The sequence below is a fragment of the Anolis carolinensis genome, chromosome 4 (genome assembly GCF_035594765.1).
Source record: "Anolis carolinensis isolate JA03-04 chromosome 4, rAnoCar3.1.pri, whole genome shotgun sequence".
NCBI lineage: Eukaryota > Metazoa > Chordata > Lepidosauria > Squamata > Dactyloidae > Anolis > Anolis carolinensis.
In genome coordinates, this window is record NC_085844.1 from 44,542,609 (window position 1) to 44,563,467 (window position 20,859).

Here is a 20,859-nt window from a genome sequence, read left to right on the forward strand (position 1 = left end):
ACAACCCTGTACTATTAGAAAGAAAGAAACGTGCCTTGGATAACTGAGGAGAGACTGTGATATCTTCATTGCCACTGATGCTGGCTTGACCAACCATAGAGAGTTCTGCAAAGCTCCTTTTCTGCAGAGGGCTGTCCACAGCTGTTGGTGTATACCCAGGTATAAGCCCCTGGAAATCAAACATCTGGCGCCTATTTACTGGCCACTTCCCTTTCAACACTGCTTCGCAGATGTTGTCTAATCGGTTGATCATTACTCGATCCTGCAGAAAGGAAAATACATAATGAATGTCATGTGGAAGTAGCCATTTGAGCTGAGGCCATGTGCTATACGGCTTAGCAGGCTGCACTTTGACAATTTTTGTAGTTTTTACCTAAATTCAAGAAACAAAAAATATTTAAAGTTTCCTTTAAAATATGTATAATCTAAAGAGGAGAAGAACAGATTTTGTCATTTAAATGGAAGAAAACTTCTAGCAACATGAGCCCTTTATAACAAAAAAATATACATCTCACTGGACGGAATTTTTTCCATCTCTCACTGTTAGTTACTTGAAGTAAAAGTGAACATCAGTTAAACCAGTAGTAGCATGATTCCTGTAACTCTGCATCTTTGCCCTGGGTATGTGAGAGCCAACAGGCTGCATCTGTAATTCTGTCCCAGGAAGTGGTTCCTCATTAGTGTCACTATTAATAAAGTTCAATGTTATCAAATGGGCACCAACCTAGGGACATCTAATAAATGTCAATTTTCATTCCACACCCATTATCACTTCAGATTCCACTGAAGCGTGTACATTAAAAAAAATCTAATTACAGTTTAGCCCAGTTACAATATAGGCAGATACAAAATATATGCTACTGTGCGGGGAAGAGTTCTTTCAAATCTAATCAGATAGTTTCTGTGACACTTTTCAGAATATGTTTCACATACATGACTTTTTGATATGATTAGTTAGTAATACTGCATTACTTTCCCAGAAAACTTTGCTTAGCATTCAATATTTTATAACATATATGCCCAAGGAAGACTATTTTATGTTTCTGAGTTGTAGTTAATACCATAAAAATGTATTATTATTTTTTTTGCTGGTGCAGTTACCATTTATTTGCATAAACTGCTTCAGGTTGCTGCATTCCTTTAAATTGTTCTAAAACATATTTAATTGATGTTATACATAACCAAATTAGCTCCATATACTGTGGCAACATGTGAGAACTTAAAAAACTTAAAAAACATACATGCATATGTGTAACCAAATAATTGTCAAAATGTACAAAAATTAGCTATTGATTACTGAACAAGCTCGATTTTGAACACCCTGAACTGCAGACAGAACAGCATAAAAAGCACTAGCAGACTTCAGCAGCTGCAGCTGACTGCTTGCTTTCCCCAGGAATAAGCCTATTATGGCAAGGGTTATTTTTTCCCCCCTAAACCAGATGGCCCTGTTATGGTGATTAGGAAGCTTAAGACTATTACTATTTTATTTCTCTCTAGCACCCTCTGAAACCAGGATGAAGGATATAGTGCTAGTACAAGAACACTGCTCCACACTTTTATTCACTTTGTCCTAAAGTATTTTTTATTGTTACAAAATTTGAAAAGTTCAGAATACTTTCTGTCTTAGGGAGCTATTTGTGAATGAAATAAAATAACACAATTTTATTGTGTCTGGTTTCTATAAATGAAAACTACTCATTTAGCACTTGAAGTTAATAATTTTATTATTAACATTAATATTAGTAATAATATTTTTATTTATTACCCACCTCACCAGACATCAAAGAAATACCATATTATTAAAGATTAACAGAATGCCTTATTCTTTTCATGTTGGCCAGATCTTACGGGCAATGGGTGGTATGTGTGTAACACCTACTCCATAAAACTATGGATATGCTGTTTTCCCCTCATACAAAAAAGCCAGGAACCAAGAAATTGCATTCAGAATTCTACACATGCATAGATGCTGCCAAGGAGGTTTCTTTTTTCTGCACCACCCATGAGAGTCTGCTCTTAAAAGTTTGGAAAGTTCCTGCCTCTGAATGACTTGCCAGCCACACCAGGACACCCACTATTTACTCCATATTAGGGCAGAGGAAATGTAGATACATAGCTTGGTACAGGAGAATGCAATTTATTCACTATAGTGTTATTATACTGGAAAAATTGTTTTGCCCCTAGCGGACCACTCAGCTTACGAAATGTTCAAAGCTGGGAATGTTTCATACTCCCTTGGAGGATCTTATCTGTCCCCTCAAAGGAACTCTGCCCCATGGTTTGAGAAAAAACCTACATGATGTATCAGACAGGGAAGTAAGCATTTCAATCTTCAAAAGTGATAACTTCGCAGTAATGAGGTTAGAAACCACGATGCTGAACCAACCTTAGGCCAAAAGGAAAAAGCAAATGTTCTTTCATGAAGCAGCTGGGCTATGGATGGATCTCCATCTTCCATATAAAACCCATCACGTGTCTCATCCCTTGCAGTGCTCAAGGACGCGTTGCTTTCTTCATCAAAATTCTTACCCTGAGATATCGTTCCTGCTGAGACATAAATCAGCAAGAATTAGTCACAAAAGTAGGCTGCTTGTAACAACTGTTATTTACAATGTAGTTATGGAAGTTTTGATTCAACAAAATCTTTTTAAGCAGTTATACTATAGATGATGGTTATACATTCATAGAAATACTGCATTTTGTTAAAATAAAAATGGAATTATTTATGTATTTATACATAAATATGCTTTAGGATCTTCCCCTATGCATCAGGGAAGACAAAGAAACTCACTATGGAGTGTGCCGTTCAAGGGCAGAAAGATTGGGTGAACAACCCAAACAACTTAGGAACTGAAAACTAAGCAACCACAAAGATTTGAGATCCAATTTCATGTTGATCTTTAACATTTTGGATCCGTTTGGTCTGTTGGCAAAAGAACTACACACACTGGGCATTACCAAGCTAGTCTAAATCAATCTGCAAATCCTTCACATTTACCTTCAGGTTGGGAGGACTCTTCTGATTTGTCATCATCGTCAAGTTTTTCTTCATCATCCTCTTCTGAACCTTTCTCAGAAATAGACTTTGGATCTACCTCTGTGCTAAGTTCTATGTCTTTTATTTCACATTTAACAGGACCAAGCTCAGCCTCAGCATCACATTCTTCCTTCGCACTTTTTAATGCAACATCTGTTACTTCCTCCTCCTCCTCCTCCTCCTCCTCTTCTTTACTGTCAGACTTTTCTTTGACTGTTGTTTTCTCAGGCTCTTCCAGTTTAACCTCAGCTTGTTCTGCAGATTTTTCATCTTGTGCCAGTGTGGAAGGGATAATAGAGGCTGTGTGACTACAGCAAACACTCAACGGATTTAACAAAGATATAGCATTTAGATTACCTCCACTTCTGTTTTGAGCAAAATTTTTGTGACACTCAAGAAAGGAAAGTTCAGGGTCATTCAGGATATGATAATCTGTCCTGCTGACACCATGTTTAGCAGCCCCAATCAATAAATCTTTGTCATGTTTGCCACACTCCCACCATTCTGGCAGATCCAAGCTTGGCTGACACAGTTTCAGTCTCTCCGCCAATTGTGGATGATGGAGAACTTGCTCTCGAACTTTCCGCAAGAGCTCTATACGATATAAAGTGCGAGAAGCACGTTCCTCAGTTATTGGCTCAATCATAGTGGAAAGATCAGGGGGTTCTGTAGGAAAAGAGATGTATAAGCAGTTTTTAGGAATGTTTTGAAATGTTTAAAATTTAAATACCCCATATTTACACGAGCCATTGCATGCAATGTGCACCACAATATTGAAGGTGTGTATTACAAAAAAAAGGATTTGCAATCAAATATAATGCAAGGTGATGGTGGCCACAAAAAGGCTGGTGGGAAGCAGCACCCCTCCATCTAACCTTCCTACTAGTAATTTCGTGGCCACCATCAGCTTCTCACCAGCCTTTTCATAGCAGCCTTTGCCTCACCCATCTCTGTCTCTAGCTGGGATCTCTTGCCCAATAGTGCAGGGAGATTTAGGTATGAGATTCTAACATGCCATTGAATCTAATGAGCACCTCAATTTTAGCGATAGAATTTAGCCCAAAAAGGTGAGTGTTAGACTTCAGTAAATATGGTAATAACTTAAATTTCAAATCAAAATGACCAAACTGAAGGTTATCCCAGGATGTCTGACTTAAAAAACCTGCTTAGGTATATTATGTGTCTTTGGACAATATAGGATACCTTACAATTGTCTATGTATCAAAGCCAAACCCCTAATTCAGAGAAATCCAAGAAATCCAGGGTGGTGCAATGGTGCTGGATCTGAATTTGAAAATAAATCTATGTTCCAGTTCCCATTGTATCATGAAACTCACTGTGTGACTTAGGGCCAATCAATCTCTTTGAGCCAGACCTATCTCACAAAGTTGCTGAGAAGATGAGAAGCTTGTGTGCTACTATAAACTCATCAGAGAACACGTGGGATAATAAATTTAACTAATTTTGTTGAAATGAAACATTTGCAGTCACTGCATCACTTGTTGAAGTATTATGGAATTATGCCTTGTTGAGATCAAGTCTAGTTACAAGTGAGCAGTTGGAAGGAACAAATATGGCAGACATGCTATTGTAATGTTAAACCTATAATAGCCCATACAAGCAACAAAGCCTAAAAGAATCTTTAATCTTATTTGATTGAACACATGTAGAACCTTCCTTGTGATCAAGAATGATATTTCTCTACGTTTACTGCATATGATTGATGTGAATGGAGAAATGTACATTCGAACCAGAAAGGGAGAAATAAAAGGTTACATTCAAAATCTATTTGCATCCCCAATTGTATTTTAAGTTCAGTAATGTAATTTATAACAGCCAGGGCTATCTGTGAACCTACCCTCATCTGGCTTGGCTGGCATTCGGCACACTCGCCTGCACATAGCTACAAAACAACTGAAGTACTTCTCCAAGCTTTCATCAGACTTCTTATCAAGTCTAGCAAAAGCTCTGAACTGGTTCCAATCAAACTGCTGCTTTATCGGGTCAAAAATAACTCCAAAAGTAGATACAACACGATAAAAATCTGCTTCTTCTCTTCTTGTCCACCTGGGAAAAAAGGGAAGAGATTAATACCTCATGAAACTTTTACAAGTTTTGTACTCCAGTTTGATACCAGATGCCATGGAGGAATACACTCATTTCTATGAGAAGAATGAAGAAGAAACTCACTTTTGACGCTTTTCTGTTATTATAGCTTCTCTTTCAGCTTCTAGTGCTCTCACTTCTTCACGAGGTCGTCGTCGCCGCCGGTCAGTCTTCATTAGTGCTTCTTGCCTCATTTGTTGCCTTTTATAACTACGCTGATAAGCAGTAATGAGGCGGCGCAACCGAGTAGTCAGGGTTGAAGTGTTAGGCCAGTAGAGTTGGCCAAAATCAGAATTGCTTTCACTGTGCTTGCCTAGATAATATGACCAAACAGTATATTAGGCAATCACAGCTAAAGAGAAAGGCTAATTGGTTTAAAAATAAAATAATAACCTTACATTAATGATAGAAATATTTTTAACAATCAGAAGAGAAAACACATCCTCAAAATTAGGAAAATTAGGTTTGAAAGGGAAACACTTTACTGTCATGAGCAATATTTATGGTAAATGTCTAGGGTAATACTAAATAGTATTAAGAAGACTTAGATTACAATGATTATACAAAAAGCAAATATGTTTTATTCTGTTAAACAAAATTTATTGTTCATTTATACATTTAGAGCCTTTATAAAATGCCTGACCTGAGCTTTACCACTTCACTAGTCATACTATGTAAATAGTCTAAACAAGGCCATCATGAAACGAAAAATCGTTGAAGTACCAAATTACAAAAAAGTATAAAGCCATTAAAACGTATAAAACATTAAGTGTACCCAAAACCAAAAAGGTGGGTTCCTAACGTACAGTTTTCATTATTAGGCATTATTTATGTGAATATCTTTTCCCCTCTTTCTCTCAGATTTTACAAAATCTTACTTGTGTGCAGCTCTATGGATCCCTCTTTGTCAGATGGTGAATTTGCAAATTCCTTAGGAAAGAAAGAGTTAATTCAGTATTCTTGTTTTTTCAATAATTGAATTTTAGGGAGACAGAAGAATCGGGAACACTGTTCAATGTATTAAGAAAGGTTGTTGTGTAATAACACTGTTATTACACAACAACCTTTCTTAATACATTTAATAATACATTAATATTTTAAATAACTATCATTCAAATATTGCACATAAATAAATTAAAAAAATTATAAAATGTCAAGATTCTTACATCAATTTCATCCTTGAATGGAATTCTGGTAGGTTTATATTCTGGATCTTCATCCTCTCTATCAAAATCACCTCTACATGAAACACAGTACAGAAAATAAATTGCAGTTAAAGAACAAATGTCTCCCACTGCTTATTATGTCGTGTCATATGGAAGCAAAATTATACAAATGAAAATGAAACAAAAATATTGTTTTCTAATTATATATTAATTCAAACAAATTTTAATTTGATCAACTGCTTTAACATAAATATTAGCATGAAAACATTGTTAGCCTGACAATCCTCAAATGTGATCCAATAAGTGACACCAAGACAATATATATGATAAAATTATAATGTTTACTAAATTTTTATAATGTCCTTCTTACCCATCACCACCATCTGTTAATATATCTGTCCCTCTCTGTTCAGCAGCTATGGCCTTGGCATCAGGCATACCAACCCGTTCCAGAAAACACAGAGTAGAGTCTGCTCTCATTGAATTGTACTTCTCATAGCCTGCATCCAGAAAAAAATACTAAGTAAGATACCCACACATGTGGAAAGAATTGTACTTTTATACCAATGGAGAACTGATTACATTACTAAAAAAAAATCAGTTATTTAAGCACAAAATTCATGAAATGGAAAATTTCTAGCGTATATGCAAAGAGGCAAAAAGAAACCAAGGCAACAATATGGCCAAGAAATCCACGCTCAAAGCATACAGAAAGCTTCTCACTGATCACCCTTTGACCTCTACATGTAACGTTCCCCATTCATTTCAGCAGTAGCACTACTGGCACTATTGAAAGCAGTATTTTACATTGGAAATGCATACGTGGGCAAATATATAAGGGCCAGCGATCTGTCTTACTTGGTTTAGGGTGATACGTGTCAGTAAGATGACATGGTTCCCTCCATGGTTTTAAAACTGCTTTTTCTTACCGTCCAAGTTGACTAGATAGGAAGTGGCAGATCCCAACAGTGCACGGCAGGGAAATGATTTTTAGACTAGACTTGCCTCAGCTGAGCCCACAAAACAGGGCTGCTGTACATAGGCAGAAGAGCACAATTCAATTAGGATTTGTACTACAACACACTGTCCTTAACTGCTGTAGAGCCTCAAGCCAAACTGTAATCATGAAAGGTTTTATAAGCCATCATTCTCCCCTTTAGTCAGGCTGGGCTGCTGAGAATACCTTTGCAACCTCCAGAGAATTGGGATTATAATCAGGAATTGCTCACTGTATATATCATGCCAGCTCTGCATCCCTAGCCTTTCAAAGTTAACAAGGCTGCATCCCACTCAAGGGAGCCGGGAGTTCTCAGCACTGACATTTGTGAAATATTACTTGGAACAAAGCCCAGGAGGCACTTGTACAGATTAATAGCAGAGGTTAAGCCCACCGTCCACTTTGACACTGGCTGGCAGAGTTAGCAAGTGAAACAGTGCTGGAAGCAGAGTTTATAGAGATCTATAATACTACTTGGCTATTATTTAAACAAATATGGCTGTGTGTTATTTACAGCCAAGAAAGTAATGTTTTCTTCTGAAATGTTCTGCAAACATTTAAAAACAGCATCTGATATTTACAATTCAAAATGGTGGGGGTTTTTTCAATGCAGAAGGAAAAAAGGAGAGAGAAGCCAACATTTCTTTGGAATTACACTTGTAATATTGAGACAGAATACTGGTATACACAGAAAGCTTTACTACAGAGTTTTGTTCAAAGTAAGACATCACTTACCATGTTTGAACACTCCAATTAAAAGGGATTTATCTGCTTCCTTATCCCACCATTCCGTAGGCACTTCAGCATGAAATGGTTCAGGAATCCAAATATCAACCTCACTATAAAAAGAATTATACATTTAAAAATACTTTTGAAGCTTGGTTATCAAAATGTAAAAGTTTCCATACTAAACAGCTGAAAGGCAAATGACTATAATTAAGGCTGCACAATAAATTACAGTGCTTGACGGGGTCAGGAGGGGTCATGAGCAACAGAGCTTTTAATACATTAATAAATTTTCCTAGTTTGTTACATTAAGAAGAAAATTCAAAATTTTAAAAATATAGTTGGCAGTTTCATGATAAATTCTGATTAATTATATTTATATTTGAGTAAGCTCTCATCAAATACTCAAAGCAGTATGTTATGAGAAATCCAATAATGTCAATAGATATGCATCTGCAAAATCTTTATAAATTCTTCCGATTAAAAAAAAAAAAGCATTGAGAAATTGCACAAGCACAAAGCCACAAATAAACCAGAATATGCACTAACCTTGAGTCAGCACCCTCTAAGATCTTGTCAGCTTGGTCCCCTATAACTTCTTGCCTCAGATAGTACAGCATGCGGACACGCAGCAGGACCCTGGAGAGGAAAACAGAGAGGGGAAAAAAGTTCTTAACTTCAGGACTGTTTGCCAACAGTGGCTTTTGGCAGCTGCTGCTGTTCATCCATCATCCTGCCAAGGCTGATTAGCCATGCTGTATGGTAGGCTTGAAGCGTGACAGATGGTGGCACATAATCACCTCTGTGTGGTGCTTTCTGCTGGCTTCCAACAGGCCTGCCTGGCAACCGCTTAGACTGCACAGAGAGGGATCGAGCTCAGCCCAACCCAGGCGCATTTCATTTAGTTCTACCTAGTGCAGCTTGTGAAGTTTAGACACGTACTCTACCACTGCCTCTGAAGTATTGAAGCAAGTTTGTAAACAACTGAGCAGATGGCTTTCAGTAACTGTTCTGCTTCATTATCTCATAAAATTTCCTCAGCTGCTGCCTTAATACCATTTTTGGAAGCACATCAGAAGTTGTAGGAATAAACGAGATATAAAATCTGGTTTTACTACCTTACAATAAACCCCCAATATGGAATGTCAGGCTTGTTAGATTATACACATTTTTCCTTCTGAGAATGAAAAAAAAGTCAGTTTCCTTAAAAAAAATTTTTGTTGAAGAAGAAGTTTTGCCAAATTTACAACTATTTCACCTGTTTTAGATGACATTAGAAAGTATCCTTGTTCCTTGTTATGGCACAATGCCTTTGAAATGCCACCAAACTTTTTAGAAGTAGAATTTTGTGTTCTCAATCAAAGATTAACTTGATATAATTGAACACATGCTCTCATTCCCTTGCAATGGCATTAGGGAGTTCTTAAATATATACGTGCAAAAGAACATTCTACTTTGCTTGAAGTACCCATGGCTTTTCAGCACAGTGATGGCACACTGGCAGCATATGTGCCACATCTGTCCCTTGCCATTGTTATACCAGGCCCCACCCCACTCCAAAGCAATGCTGGCCAACTGGGAGGAATGCCCAACAGTCCTGCTGCCTTCTGCTTGGCCTGCAGCGCTCTCAGACTTTCCCTGCTGCCATGTCCCTGGGGCTTCTCTTCCAGGCCTGCCCTCATGGCACAAGGCTTAGCTACCCTGAGGCATCTATAAAACTGCAGAGGTCTTTTGGGTGAAGCATTGTTTTTGGAAAGTGCCTGCTAGGTAAAAAGTAAGACACTGCTTCTGATATGGCTAGCATCCTGCACAAATGCAAAGCATCCTGTTATTTCACGCAAGGTGCTGTCAGAGCTGCCCCATATACAGTGCCTTCTAATGTGTTTCCTATTCAGCAGATATCCTCTATGGAGTGAAGGGACTTTCCAGGAGCGTTTTTTTGACTGGGTGCCTGTAGCTGAGTATGGTGCTGGCTGGCAAAAACTTGTTTTGAAAGATTGGCCTTTTCCCAAATAGTTTAGAATTTAACACATACAAAGAGATAATATCCCACAGCTTTAGTGTTACTGCTAAAGTCTCTAATTTAGGTAGTGTCCTCTAATTAACACTGAAAGAGTTCTTCAGTCTGGTGGGCTAGATCCTCCCAAATCAATATAACAGGGTAGAAAAATACAGGATTTGCATGAACAGATTCTGATTCTTCGGCAACTTAGCAAAAGAAGAACTCTTTGTCACAATATCCAGATTGAAAAAGAAAACCAAACCACTCAGTGTCAGTCCAACATCTTAATCTTTACAAACTTCAATTATCTACTGAAACATTACACAGTAAAAAGAGGACTTTAGCCTTTCTTGGTAATGCCATATAGTTAGACGGGCCTCTTTATTAGCAGAAATGCCTATGACTTAGAGAAGCTGGTGGGTCTCACTGCAACAAGATCCACGATTTCAGTTCATATAGTAGCTGGAAGCAAAGAAGGTGCAGCACTCTTACAACTTCTGCTTTTCTTGCTTCTACACAACTTATGATTTCTAGGCTCAAAAAGTGGGACTTCACCCATGATCATATCATAAGGCTGAATGTACAGCTATCAGAAAACTACTTTCCAGAATCAGCTAATATGAGATATAAACCACCACATTTGTTATTCAGTACAATACCCAATAAATACACATACAAACACAGTGACTAGGATATAAAGATCAGCATAAGCCAAGCCGAAGAGCTTATGCTCAATACAATTTCTGAGTTGTTTTCAAATGGTTTCCCAACTTCACTCAGTTTCAGAAGTCTGTTTCCATACAGTTTTTGTTGCTACACTAAATATGGAAGGTATTCAAAAGACACTAGTAGCTAGCTAGCTACAGTAATAATTTACAATATTTAAGACAACACAATATACATTATATATAATGGTACTCTAATCTCTGTCATTCTCATTCTCATTCAGCAGCTATATCATTTCTGGATATAGCCCACCATAATCCACACCAATGTTATATATTGTGAAGAGAGAGAAAATAGGGAGAAATAACCATTTCAAAGCAAGATTAGTGGACCCTCTAAACACCAATTAAAGCAGCTGTGAGAAAGGAATGACTCTTTTCCTTTGTCACTTTCTTCACTATACTAGGATTAAAATTTACTTCCCATATGGCTTCCAGACCTTGTTGGTTTAAGCAGCATGGGATAAGTTTGAGATTGAAAATAAGTCTGGGGAATTTTCTGAAGTATTCTTTTCTAACAGTATTCTTTTACAAAAATAGAAAACTAGATTCAGTAAGCAAGCTTGGGATTTTAATCTGATGTTTTACACCTATATGTATTAATACAACAAATAGTTAGGATACCTATTAAACAAATTTCATCATGTAGGAATCAGACATCTGAACACATACTGTATGGCGCATATAGTTTTACCGAATTGTTTCTCAATACACGCCTTCTAGTGAGGCAACCCCCCCCCCCCAAAAAAACCCTATATTTAAGATTACAGTTTATCTCTACTGTCTTCCCATAAGATTCACGGGAAAATGTTAAATGGCTAAATAATTTATCTAAATGGCATGATCAATACCATACAAAAAGTTCACATGTAACAAACTGTAACACTAAAAAGCATTCACCCTAACTATGTTTTTACATATTGACATCAACATATGTAAAACCCTAGTGACAATCCAAATGTGATAACAACACGCAAAGAAGATGGGACTTTGCTCTTCGTGAAAACATAAACCAACCAAGAAAATCTCTGAATATACCAATATACAGAGAATACTATCATGCTTTTGTTGTGTGCTTTCAAGTTGTTTCTAACTTATGCTAATAATAAACTTAATAATAATAAACTTTATTTGTAGACTGCCCTACCTCGAGGAAGGACTCAGGGTGGTTTTCAACACATATGGCAAACATTCAGTGCCAACAAAGAAACACATGAACAAATCACATCAAAACAAAGTAAGTAAAAAAAAGTCAAAAAATAAACAAAAATTACTCAAACTTAATACGAAACAGCAATTATCCAAAAAATAAAACTAGACCACCCTAACAAACATAATCACATCTTATGAATTAAATCAGGACAGAAAATTTAAATCAGCAAATACCTTGATTACCCACAACTAATTGGCATGAGATCAATTCCAGTATCTAGATAGGATTTAATATGTCTAGACGATGATATATGTTGAGACGTATTAGTTTTCCTCCTCTCTATATGCCAGGATGCAAAGATGTGTTTTTAGCAACTTTTTAAAGGTAAGGAGACAAGGGGCAGTTTTTACTTCTTTTGAGAGGGAGTTCCAGAGGCAGGGAGCAATCACAGAGAAGGCCCCCTCTCGTTCCCACCAGCCGTGCTTGCGGCGGGGGTGGGACCAAGAGTAGGGCCTCCTCCGCAGATCGCAGTGCTCGAGCCAGTTTGTAAATGGAGATGTGGTTCTGCAAACAGTCTGGACCTGAACTGATTAGGGCTTTATAGGTAACAATCAGCACTTTGTATTTAGCCCAGAAGCAGATCAGCAGCCAGTGGAGCTGCCGCAGCATGGGAATCATCCTCTCACGATATGGTGCTCCAGTTAATAACCTGGCTGCTAATCTCTGCACCAATTTCAGCTTCCGAACTGTCTTCAAAGGCAGCCTCATGTAGAGAGCGTTGCAGTAGTCCAAACAGGAAGTACCCTGATGCAAATCTAGGATATGGTTTTCTTGGCAAGATTTGTTCAGAGGAGGTGGTTTACCTTTGTCTTTCTCTGAAGTGTGATATGCCCAAGCCATCCAGTGGGTTTCCATCATTGAGCAGGAATGTAAATCCTGGCCTCCAGAGTCATAGCCCAATACTCAAACTACTATGGTGTAATAACTCTCAGTCCTTTATAAGGACAGCAGTGTAAGCACAACTTGAATGCAGAATCTGCTATGACTTGTAGATATGCTTTGTTCATAAAGTTCCCAATGTCACTCTTAAAAATATTTAGAGCTGGGACAAAAGCACAATGACTTTGGTCAAGGATACAGAAGCACTATGGAATGCATCTATGACTTTTTTTTTCTGTGATAATATCAAAACATCTTTAGCAATAAAAACTGTCCTAGGAGAGATTGATTAAAATTAAACAATTGGAGAAAGCTGGTTGACAAACACCCAGATCAGTGTTTGAGCTAAAAAGGAAATGCAAGTTAAATACTATCATCACAGTTATCTATGTGACCTACACCACTCTAGTTCTATTCTAGGATTCTATGAAAAAACAGTATCAAGAAACTTACTTATTGCAGTGATGTTTGAGGTGTTTCTTATAGCTGTCCTCTTGAAATAAGGCATCTGGGTTACAGCTCACTAGCCAGTCAGCATTCTGTAGCACTGGCTGTGAACTCTGTGTTTTTACTTTTTTGCCTTTTCTTCCCCTGGGCACTGGAGCAGACAAACCTAAGAAATATACCATGCATGAATTTTCAACAATGAGCATTAACAGCGATCACATCTGCCTGTGAAATCACTTCCACATAACCCTTCTTTCAACATTTACTAACTGCAAACTACTGCCACATGCAGTCTATCTATGTCTTGACTTTTTGAAAGCTAGGTCATATCAACGATTACATTATGTGCTACAACGAGTACAATCAGGCTTCTGGCACAAGGCACTATGGCCATTAACAAAAAAAGGGAACACAGAATGTAGACATTGGCTTGAGAATTTAGCTTCCTAAAAATCCCAGCTTTCACTTTTACACAGCACATTTCTATCTCTTATGGTGGCAAACCCTTGTGGGATATGAGAAGCCAGAGACATTGCTAAAAAGATTCCCAATGGTCAATGTACTACGTGGTGGTTTGTACTCCCAAGAACATTAGATATAGCATATAAATGCACTCTTGTACATATTTATCTATGAAATTCCATTAAAACCTATTTCTGTCTCTCCAGGCCTATGATTTTGTTATACAGGGTGTTTGAAAAATTAAATTAAATGGTGAATAGGGAGTTCTTTTTCAAACACCCTGTATAATTGAATGCAAAGCAGTAAAATAGCAGAGCTATTTTTAAAAAATATAAAAACCATACAATGTTTCCTAATTTGCAGAATAGAGGCTGTTGAATTTCTAGATATAAGTTTGTTGCTAGTTTGCTACACTAGTCTTTCAAAAGTGAAAAAGTCAATAAACTGGGTGTGATCTATTTTAAATTAAAAGTGTTTAAAGCCTCACTGAGTTCAATATGAGGAGTTAAACATGTGTTTAAAGTCAGTGGGATTTAAAAGTATTTAGTTTGGTTGGATCATGCCAGATGTTTGAATTTCACAATTTCTCCAAGGAGCTTATAGCAATGTAATAGTTCTGTGGAGTAGACTGGGCTGACACAATCACCTGCTCAAAGCTATTCAATAATTTTTACACTCATAAGTGTAAATGTGTGTGTGCACACATAGATGTGTGCATAGAGAAAAAACAATTTTTCCACATCCAAGCAAAAATGCAGATATAATACTTTTGCTAGAGAAAATATATATCATCATCCAGAAGAAATAATAATGTTTGATATTGTGTACATAATGTTAGAACCCGATTTAGTCATACTTAACGTAAGATTTAGGAGCTTAAAGTAATAATTTCAGTAAATTCATTATATCATAATCAGAAACTGAATGTAAAGTATTTTTGTTGCACTGGAGTACTAGTGCTTAAGAGATTTTTTTTCCCTGAAGAAAGCAACTCTGTTCTAGAATGTTCTGTGATAAGCTTTGTGCAAATGTTAGACCCAGAACAGAGACCACGAAGAGGAAAAGGAAGCACTGGGCAAAAGAAACATGTAACAACTCTCTGCATAATAATAGGGTATGGTGAATTGAGATAGATGGGTTAATAGTATGACTTTTATGACAGTTTACCTAAGTTAAATCATGTCTCCTCACTTTCATAAATTATTTATATGTATAATTGGCACACATATTTGTAGATATACTTTTTAGTCTCAATTAGAGTAGAATCAGTGAATCAGCAGTACTACTAAATTTCCAATGATTCCACAGGTTTACGTCAACTGTGACCAATAACTGAATTTGGAAATACATCTTCAATATTAAAATTCCACTGAAAAGTGTTCATATATTTAATTTAGGATGACAGAGCAAACCTGATTTTTTTCTTTATCAAAGACAATCACTAGTTCATAAGTTATTTCAGGATGGCACTCGGGAAATTATTGGCCTATACTATATTGTGCCATGATTGCTAGAGAATCTAATAGAAAAAATATAACATATGGATTCATACCAGAATGGTTAACTAAAGCTCGTGTCTGTCCATCTGCAGTTGGAGTGATCAGATCCCAGATAAAACTTTTGATGTTCTCATCTCCTTTGTAATGATTGAGGCAATATACAAGGATAGTCCGGCAGATGGTTTCTACATCTTGTTCTGTTAGCTGACGTTTATAGCGTCCATGTGTAAGGATATCAGTCCACCGTCCCCAACTGTAAGAAAAATACAAAGCACACATATTCATAATTGAATTTTTTGTTTTGACATTAACTCCTAACTAGATTGAAAGTCTAGTGCCAGGGCTAAACTTATTCTGTACCTACAGGTTATATCTCGAAATTGAGCGTGTGGTTCCCAAGAGTTAAGAATATTTATATTATTAAGCTGACAGCAAGTTCACTGCTTGTAAAAGCCACAATATAGCTATACTGGAAATAATAAAATACACATTGTCCTCATAGGATCTGAAAAGGAAATTCTACCCCAGAACAGTTTTTGTACTCTTGAAATTTTTGTATTGGTCTTTTTGATCCTATAATCCTCTATGTGCAATATCTATACACAACTTTACAGAAGCAAAGTTTAGACAGAGGCTGTTAATCTCATCTTAATGGTAGTTCAATAAGGCAGCACAGTTAACTCTGAGGCAATAAGTCATTTAGGGTATTACTTTAACTGGGAAGTTCTCAGGTTTCACTTTGACAGAGATTTATTATTGAACAAATTATGTAGAACCACTAAAATTAATCTTTGACTACCTGTTAGTTTTTCCCAAAAGATTACTATTTGCAATACATTTTAACCTGTTACTAAACTATGGAAACATCAGTGACAACAAAACAAAAATGTTAAATATAATGGCAATCTGGGTTTATATTTTATTAACTCAAGTATTCACACTAGATTATCAGGAAGCAAATAATGTCACTATGCAAATATAACTACATATTGCATTTCCTGAATATTTTAATTTGAGAAGATCATAATGACATGTTAATACATGTTTATACTGGAACATCAGTACTTAACATGAAAGTTCATTTTCTGCAGTTGTGAGAATTTATTTATTTATTTACAACATTCCTTCGAGCGGGTCTTGCTCCTTCCTTGCACTACACAGTCAGGGCTTTCTCATCTGTCAACCATCCTCACCACTCTAAGAAGGACAGCCAGTCCCATTTGCCCAGTGATTATATGGCAAAGTTCCAGACCAACAGACAGGTACCATCAGCAGCTTAAAAATTACCAGGTCCATCAACTAGGGTGGGAGGGATTCCTACCCCATGATGGCAGAAAATGATCATTCTTGTTAATTACCAATGTTTCATATTCCTGCAGTGTGAGGATCACCTTACTAACCAGGTAGACAACGATCTAATTATGAAGACATAGCCTACTGCAGAACATGCCAGCCAAAACACAAATCCGCTTAAACAAATTTGTCAATCCTATAATGTCTAACAAAGATGCTGCTATATCCAAGGCCAAAGTAGTAGCAGCATTTCAGGTGGAGTGTGCCTGAATCCCTTCTGGGCCCAGCATAGAACTATGCATATTAGCCAATTCAATTCGGTATCTCATATAATGAGATAACGCAGAGAAGGACACTCGTTTCCCTTTAGAATTCTCCTGAAAAGAAATAAATAGTCTTTGTAAGCAGAGTTTAAGAGCCCTATGAACTTTCAATCTCTGCCACTCTTTTTGTGTGTGGTGACCTAGGCAAAAGAAATCAGAACAATCCTCCGAGATAGATGGAACAGTGAGATGGGTCTACAGCCTTATATATGTACTGACAGAACATTCAAATCTTGAAACACTGTGAGTAGAGAAAACAGTAACCACAAAGAAAAATTTCAAAGTAAAGAATTTCAAGTCCACCAATCTCAAGAGTTCAAGAATGCCGTCAACAATGCCTACAAAACCCCATTCAGATTCAATGACAGAAACCAGTGGATTATGCCTGGCCAAAACAAATATAGCAGTTTTGAAAAGGTAACCCTATGCCAACTGCTCATTGAAGTACCCTGCTCATCTAACCCATAATCTGACATTGGTTGTAACAATCACTCTTCTTGGATCCCAAATGGGCATCTCTTTCCTCTGCAGGGGAAACAAAGCCGAAACAAGCCACTATTAATTCTAATAGCATAACGACCACTGTGAGACAAAAGGTCATCTGTTCCAACGCTATTCTTAAAAATGACTGGAGTTTTTTCCCTCTTGTTACCCGGGGAAAATACCCTGTGTTGGTGAGTGTCTATAATGGGTCCCAGCTGCTGGAACCACTGAACTAGATCCAGATGGCTCTTGTCTTTATTGATGACAAACCCATGAAAATCCAGACTGTTGTGATGGTGTCTTCGGGGGAGGCCCTTCTCTCGCTCCCACCACCCTCGCAGTCGTGGCCCCCCGGCTTTGGAACTCGCTCCCTAGAGAGATCAGGCAGGCCCCTACCCTCCTCTCCTTCCGTAGGAGCTTAAAAACCTGGCTCTTTCAAAAGGCCTTTGATACTTAATCTGGTGTCAGACTGATCGATCTGCCCATCTTATAATAGCCCCATTCTTGAGGTGTTGTCAATGCTATATTGCACTTTGTCCATTTCAACTGTGAAATTACCTTCCCCATTTCAGCACATGTTGCACTTTGCCTGGGTTCTATGAATTAGTCTCCAGTGTTAATATTGTATGTTTTATGTTGATTTTAACGATTGTTTTTACTGTAATTGTTTTTATTGGATAACTGTTTTATTGCTGTGTTTTGATATTTGATTGTTTTATCGGGCAAGGCCCCATGTAAGCCGCCCCGAGTCCCTTTGGGGAGATGGGGTGGAGTATAAAAATAAAGTTATTATTATTATTATTATTATTATTATTATTATTATTATTATTATTATTTGAGTAATGATACTACTAGGTGCACTAGAAGAGAAAGAAAGACTACTTGTGAGCAAGACTCCGATGAGGAGCAACAAAGGAAGCAGATCCGGGAAATACTTATGGAGCCTACTGATGATGACACATTTCAGGGCTTTGAGGGGGATGATGGGGTTGAGAATCAGGAGGATGGGATGACAAGTTCAGAGGACGAGGTAATGGACTGGACTAAGGTGCGGGAGATCCAGAACATCTGTAGAGAATCCACAAGTAGCGACACGTTTGAGGGTTGGCACAGTGGGGATCCAGCTGGGTCTTGGGAAATTATGGGTTTGGATAAAAGATGGACTGAGTGGAGGGATTGGCAAGGGGCTTCAGCTGAAAAGAGGTCTGGTGGAGCGTTGCCTGATTCTAGCTCTGAGGAGGAATTGAGGCAACAGACTGCAGCTGCTAGCAGGGTGTTGGCTGATTCTCGTTCTGAGGATGATTTGTGAATAAAAATGGGTTTGGGAAATGGATCACCTTTGCAGTCGGCAAAGTGCTGTTGGGTGTTCGTGTGTCCTTGTGAGCTGTTTGGGAAAATGTGCTTTGGGAAGGGTGAACGTAAATTTAATCTGGATTATCCATGGCTGTGGTGGTTGGAACTGTGAGGGTTTTCTCTGGACTGCTTTGTGTTGATCTTATGCATGAGTTGCCGTGCTGCATTCTACGCTTTGGTTCTGTGTATGACCTGGACTGGATTTCGTACTGCTGACTTCTCCTTCTCTGACCTGGACTGGATTTCGTATTGCTGACTTCTCCTTCTCTGACCCGGATTGGACTCAACGACGTCAACATTGTGTTTGGGTGACTTCAACAGATGTTTTTGGGCCCCTGCTGGTCATCAATTCCTGCCTGCTGACGTCCTGCTGGGAATTGGAGTGCCTTCTTTGTTGTTTTACAAAGTTTGTTTTTAAACCGGATTATACTCCGGTTTAATCCGGGTTATTTTTCAGGGTCTGGGTTTTGTGTTGATTGCTGGGAATTCTGCGTTTCACTCTGAAGATTAAGTGTTCTGAGCCCTTTGAGTTTGTTTTTGGGCTCCTTTTGGTTGTGAACTAATAAACTGTGTTTTTACTAAAGTCTGGTCTGGTGCTTTAAGGAGTCTGTGTTGCAACACAGACAATGCACAGTAATCTGCTCTTTCTTCCTGCTCTTCTCCATGGAAGGTGGACTAACAACTTGTCCAGGTATAAGTGCACATATGTCAATCTCAGTTTCAAATACCACTGATTCTCTAGCAAGGCAATCAACACCTTCATGAATATTTGCAGAAACACCATGAGACCGAATGGACAGGGCCTTGTATTGACCCTCCAAGCAACTGAACCTGAGGTACTTCCTCTGAGCTGGAATGTGCAAGTATGTCTCCTGGAGGTCAAGGGATGCCAGATAATTCCTGCTCTTGTACCCCTTTCAGAATCAACTGTAATGTTTCCATGTGAAACTTCTGCCTAAGAGCAGAACAATTGATCCTGAAAAGGTTCAGTATAACTCTCCAGCCCTTGTTTTTCTTTGATACCAAGAAGAGCACTAAATAGGACTTCAAAATTCTCTGCTGAGTTTGCACTTCTATTTAAAACAAGTATTCTATGGCCCAAAGCATCTGTTTGGGCTTCTTCAAGGACCTTGGACTGTGTGACAAAACAAAAAGGTCTGAGGGCTTCTGAATGAAATCAATGGTGTATCCTTTTCTTACAGCCCTACACATAAGGCTCAGATTTTGGGAGATGTGCAAATGGTAAGCTCCACTGAGAGGTTCATAGAGTTGGAAGAGACCATAAGGACCATCCAGTCCAATCGCCCACGATGCAGGAACACACAGTACTGACAGATGGCCATCTAGACTCTGTAAGGGTAATTAATTGATATTAATTAAAACTTCCCTTTTCTATAATATGGTTTATTTGCAAAATAGTTTAATCATTAATTAAACCTTTACTTGGAAAGCAAGGCACAAAAACTATCTGTGGCCTGAATAAATTTAGCTGAATACTGGCCCCTTACTACTGTTGAGTTGTGTAGGCTGAAACCCACCAGTTATCATCTCCTTTAAACCTGAAAGAACTCAGAGAAACTATTAAGCAATGCAAAACTGGTAAAGCACCTGGCCTAGATGACCTGATGATAGAGCTAATCAAACACTTGGGCCCCAAAGCTGAAAACTGGCTTTTTAAATTTTACAAAAAACACTTGGCACACAAACAGATTCCCAGGCTATGGAGGAAAATTAAGATCATTGCAGTTTTAAAACCTGGTAAAGATGCCTCCAATGCCAAGTACTACAGACCAATCTCTCTCCTATGCCATCTATATAAAGTATATGAGAGGATGCTATTAAATCAATTAAGACCTGTTACTGAACCCCAGCTTATTCCACAACAAGCAGGTTTCAAACCAGGGAAAAACTGTACAGCCCAAATCCTTAATCTGACTGAGTACATCGAGGAAGGATATGAGAAAGGTTGCATTATGGAAACAGCTTTTGTGGACCTTATGGCAGCCTATGACACAGTGCAACATAGGAAAATGCTTCATAAAGTATACCATATCACCCAGGACTATGATTTTACAAAAACTGTCCAGACCCTTCTAGAAAACTGTAGCTTCTATGTGGAGTTTCAAGGCAGGAAAAGTAGATGGA

At 38.0% G+C, this 20,859-nt stretch overlaps 1 protein-coding gene across 8 annotated transcripts in view; it reads right to left on the minus strand.

The window, feature by feature from the left end:
- chd7 (chromodomain helicase DNA binding protein 7) overlaps positions 1-20,859 on the minus strand; it is a 148,348-nt gene that overhangs the window by 9,364 nt on the left and 118,125 nt on the right. For 6 of the 8 annotated variants that reach the window (XM_062980342.1, XM_062980343.1, XM_008108495.3 and 3 more), the window contains exons 23-34: positions 15,316-15,515; positions 13,308-13,467; positions 8,585-8,674; positions 8,045-8,148; positions 6,683-6,812; positions 6,313-6,385; positions 6,025-6,076; positions 5,231-5,459; positions 4,899-5,107; positions 3,002-3,706; positions 2,390-2,550; positions 35-262 (exon numbers count right to left, since the gene is read on the minus strand). In XM_062980342.1, coding sequence (XP_062836412.1) covers positions 35-262; positions 2,390-2,550; positions 3,002-3,706; positions 4,899-5,107; positions 5,231-5,459; positions 6,025-6,076; positions 6,313-6,385; positions 6,683-6,812; positions 8,045-8,148; positions 8,585-8,674; positions 13,308-13,467; positions 15,316-15,515 — 2,341 coding nt within the window. Of the gene's footprint in view, positions 1-30; positions 263-2,389; positions 2,551-3,001; positions 3,707-4,898; positions 5,108-5,230; positions 5,460-6,024; positions 6,077-6,312; positions 6,386-6,682; positions 6,813-8,044; positions 8,149-8,584; positions 8,675-13,307; positions 13,468-15,315; positions 15,516-20,859 lie in introns of all 8 variants that reach the window. The other 2 variants (XM_062980341.1, XM_008108500.3) reach the window with 2 other exon arrangements.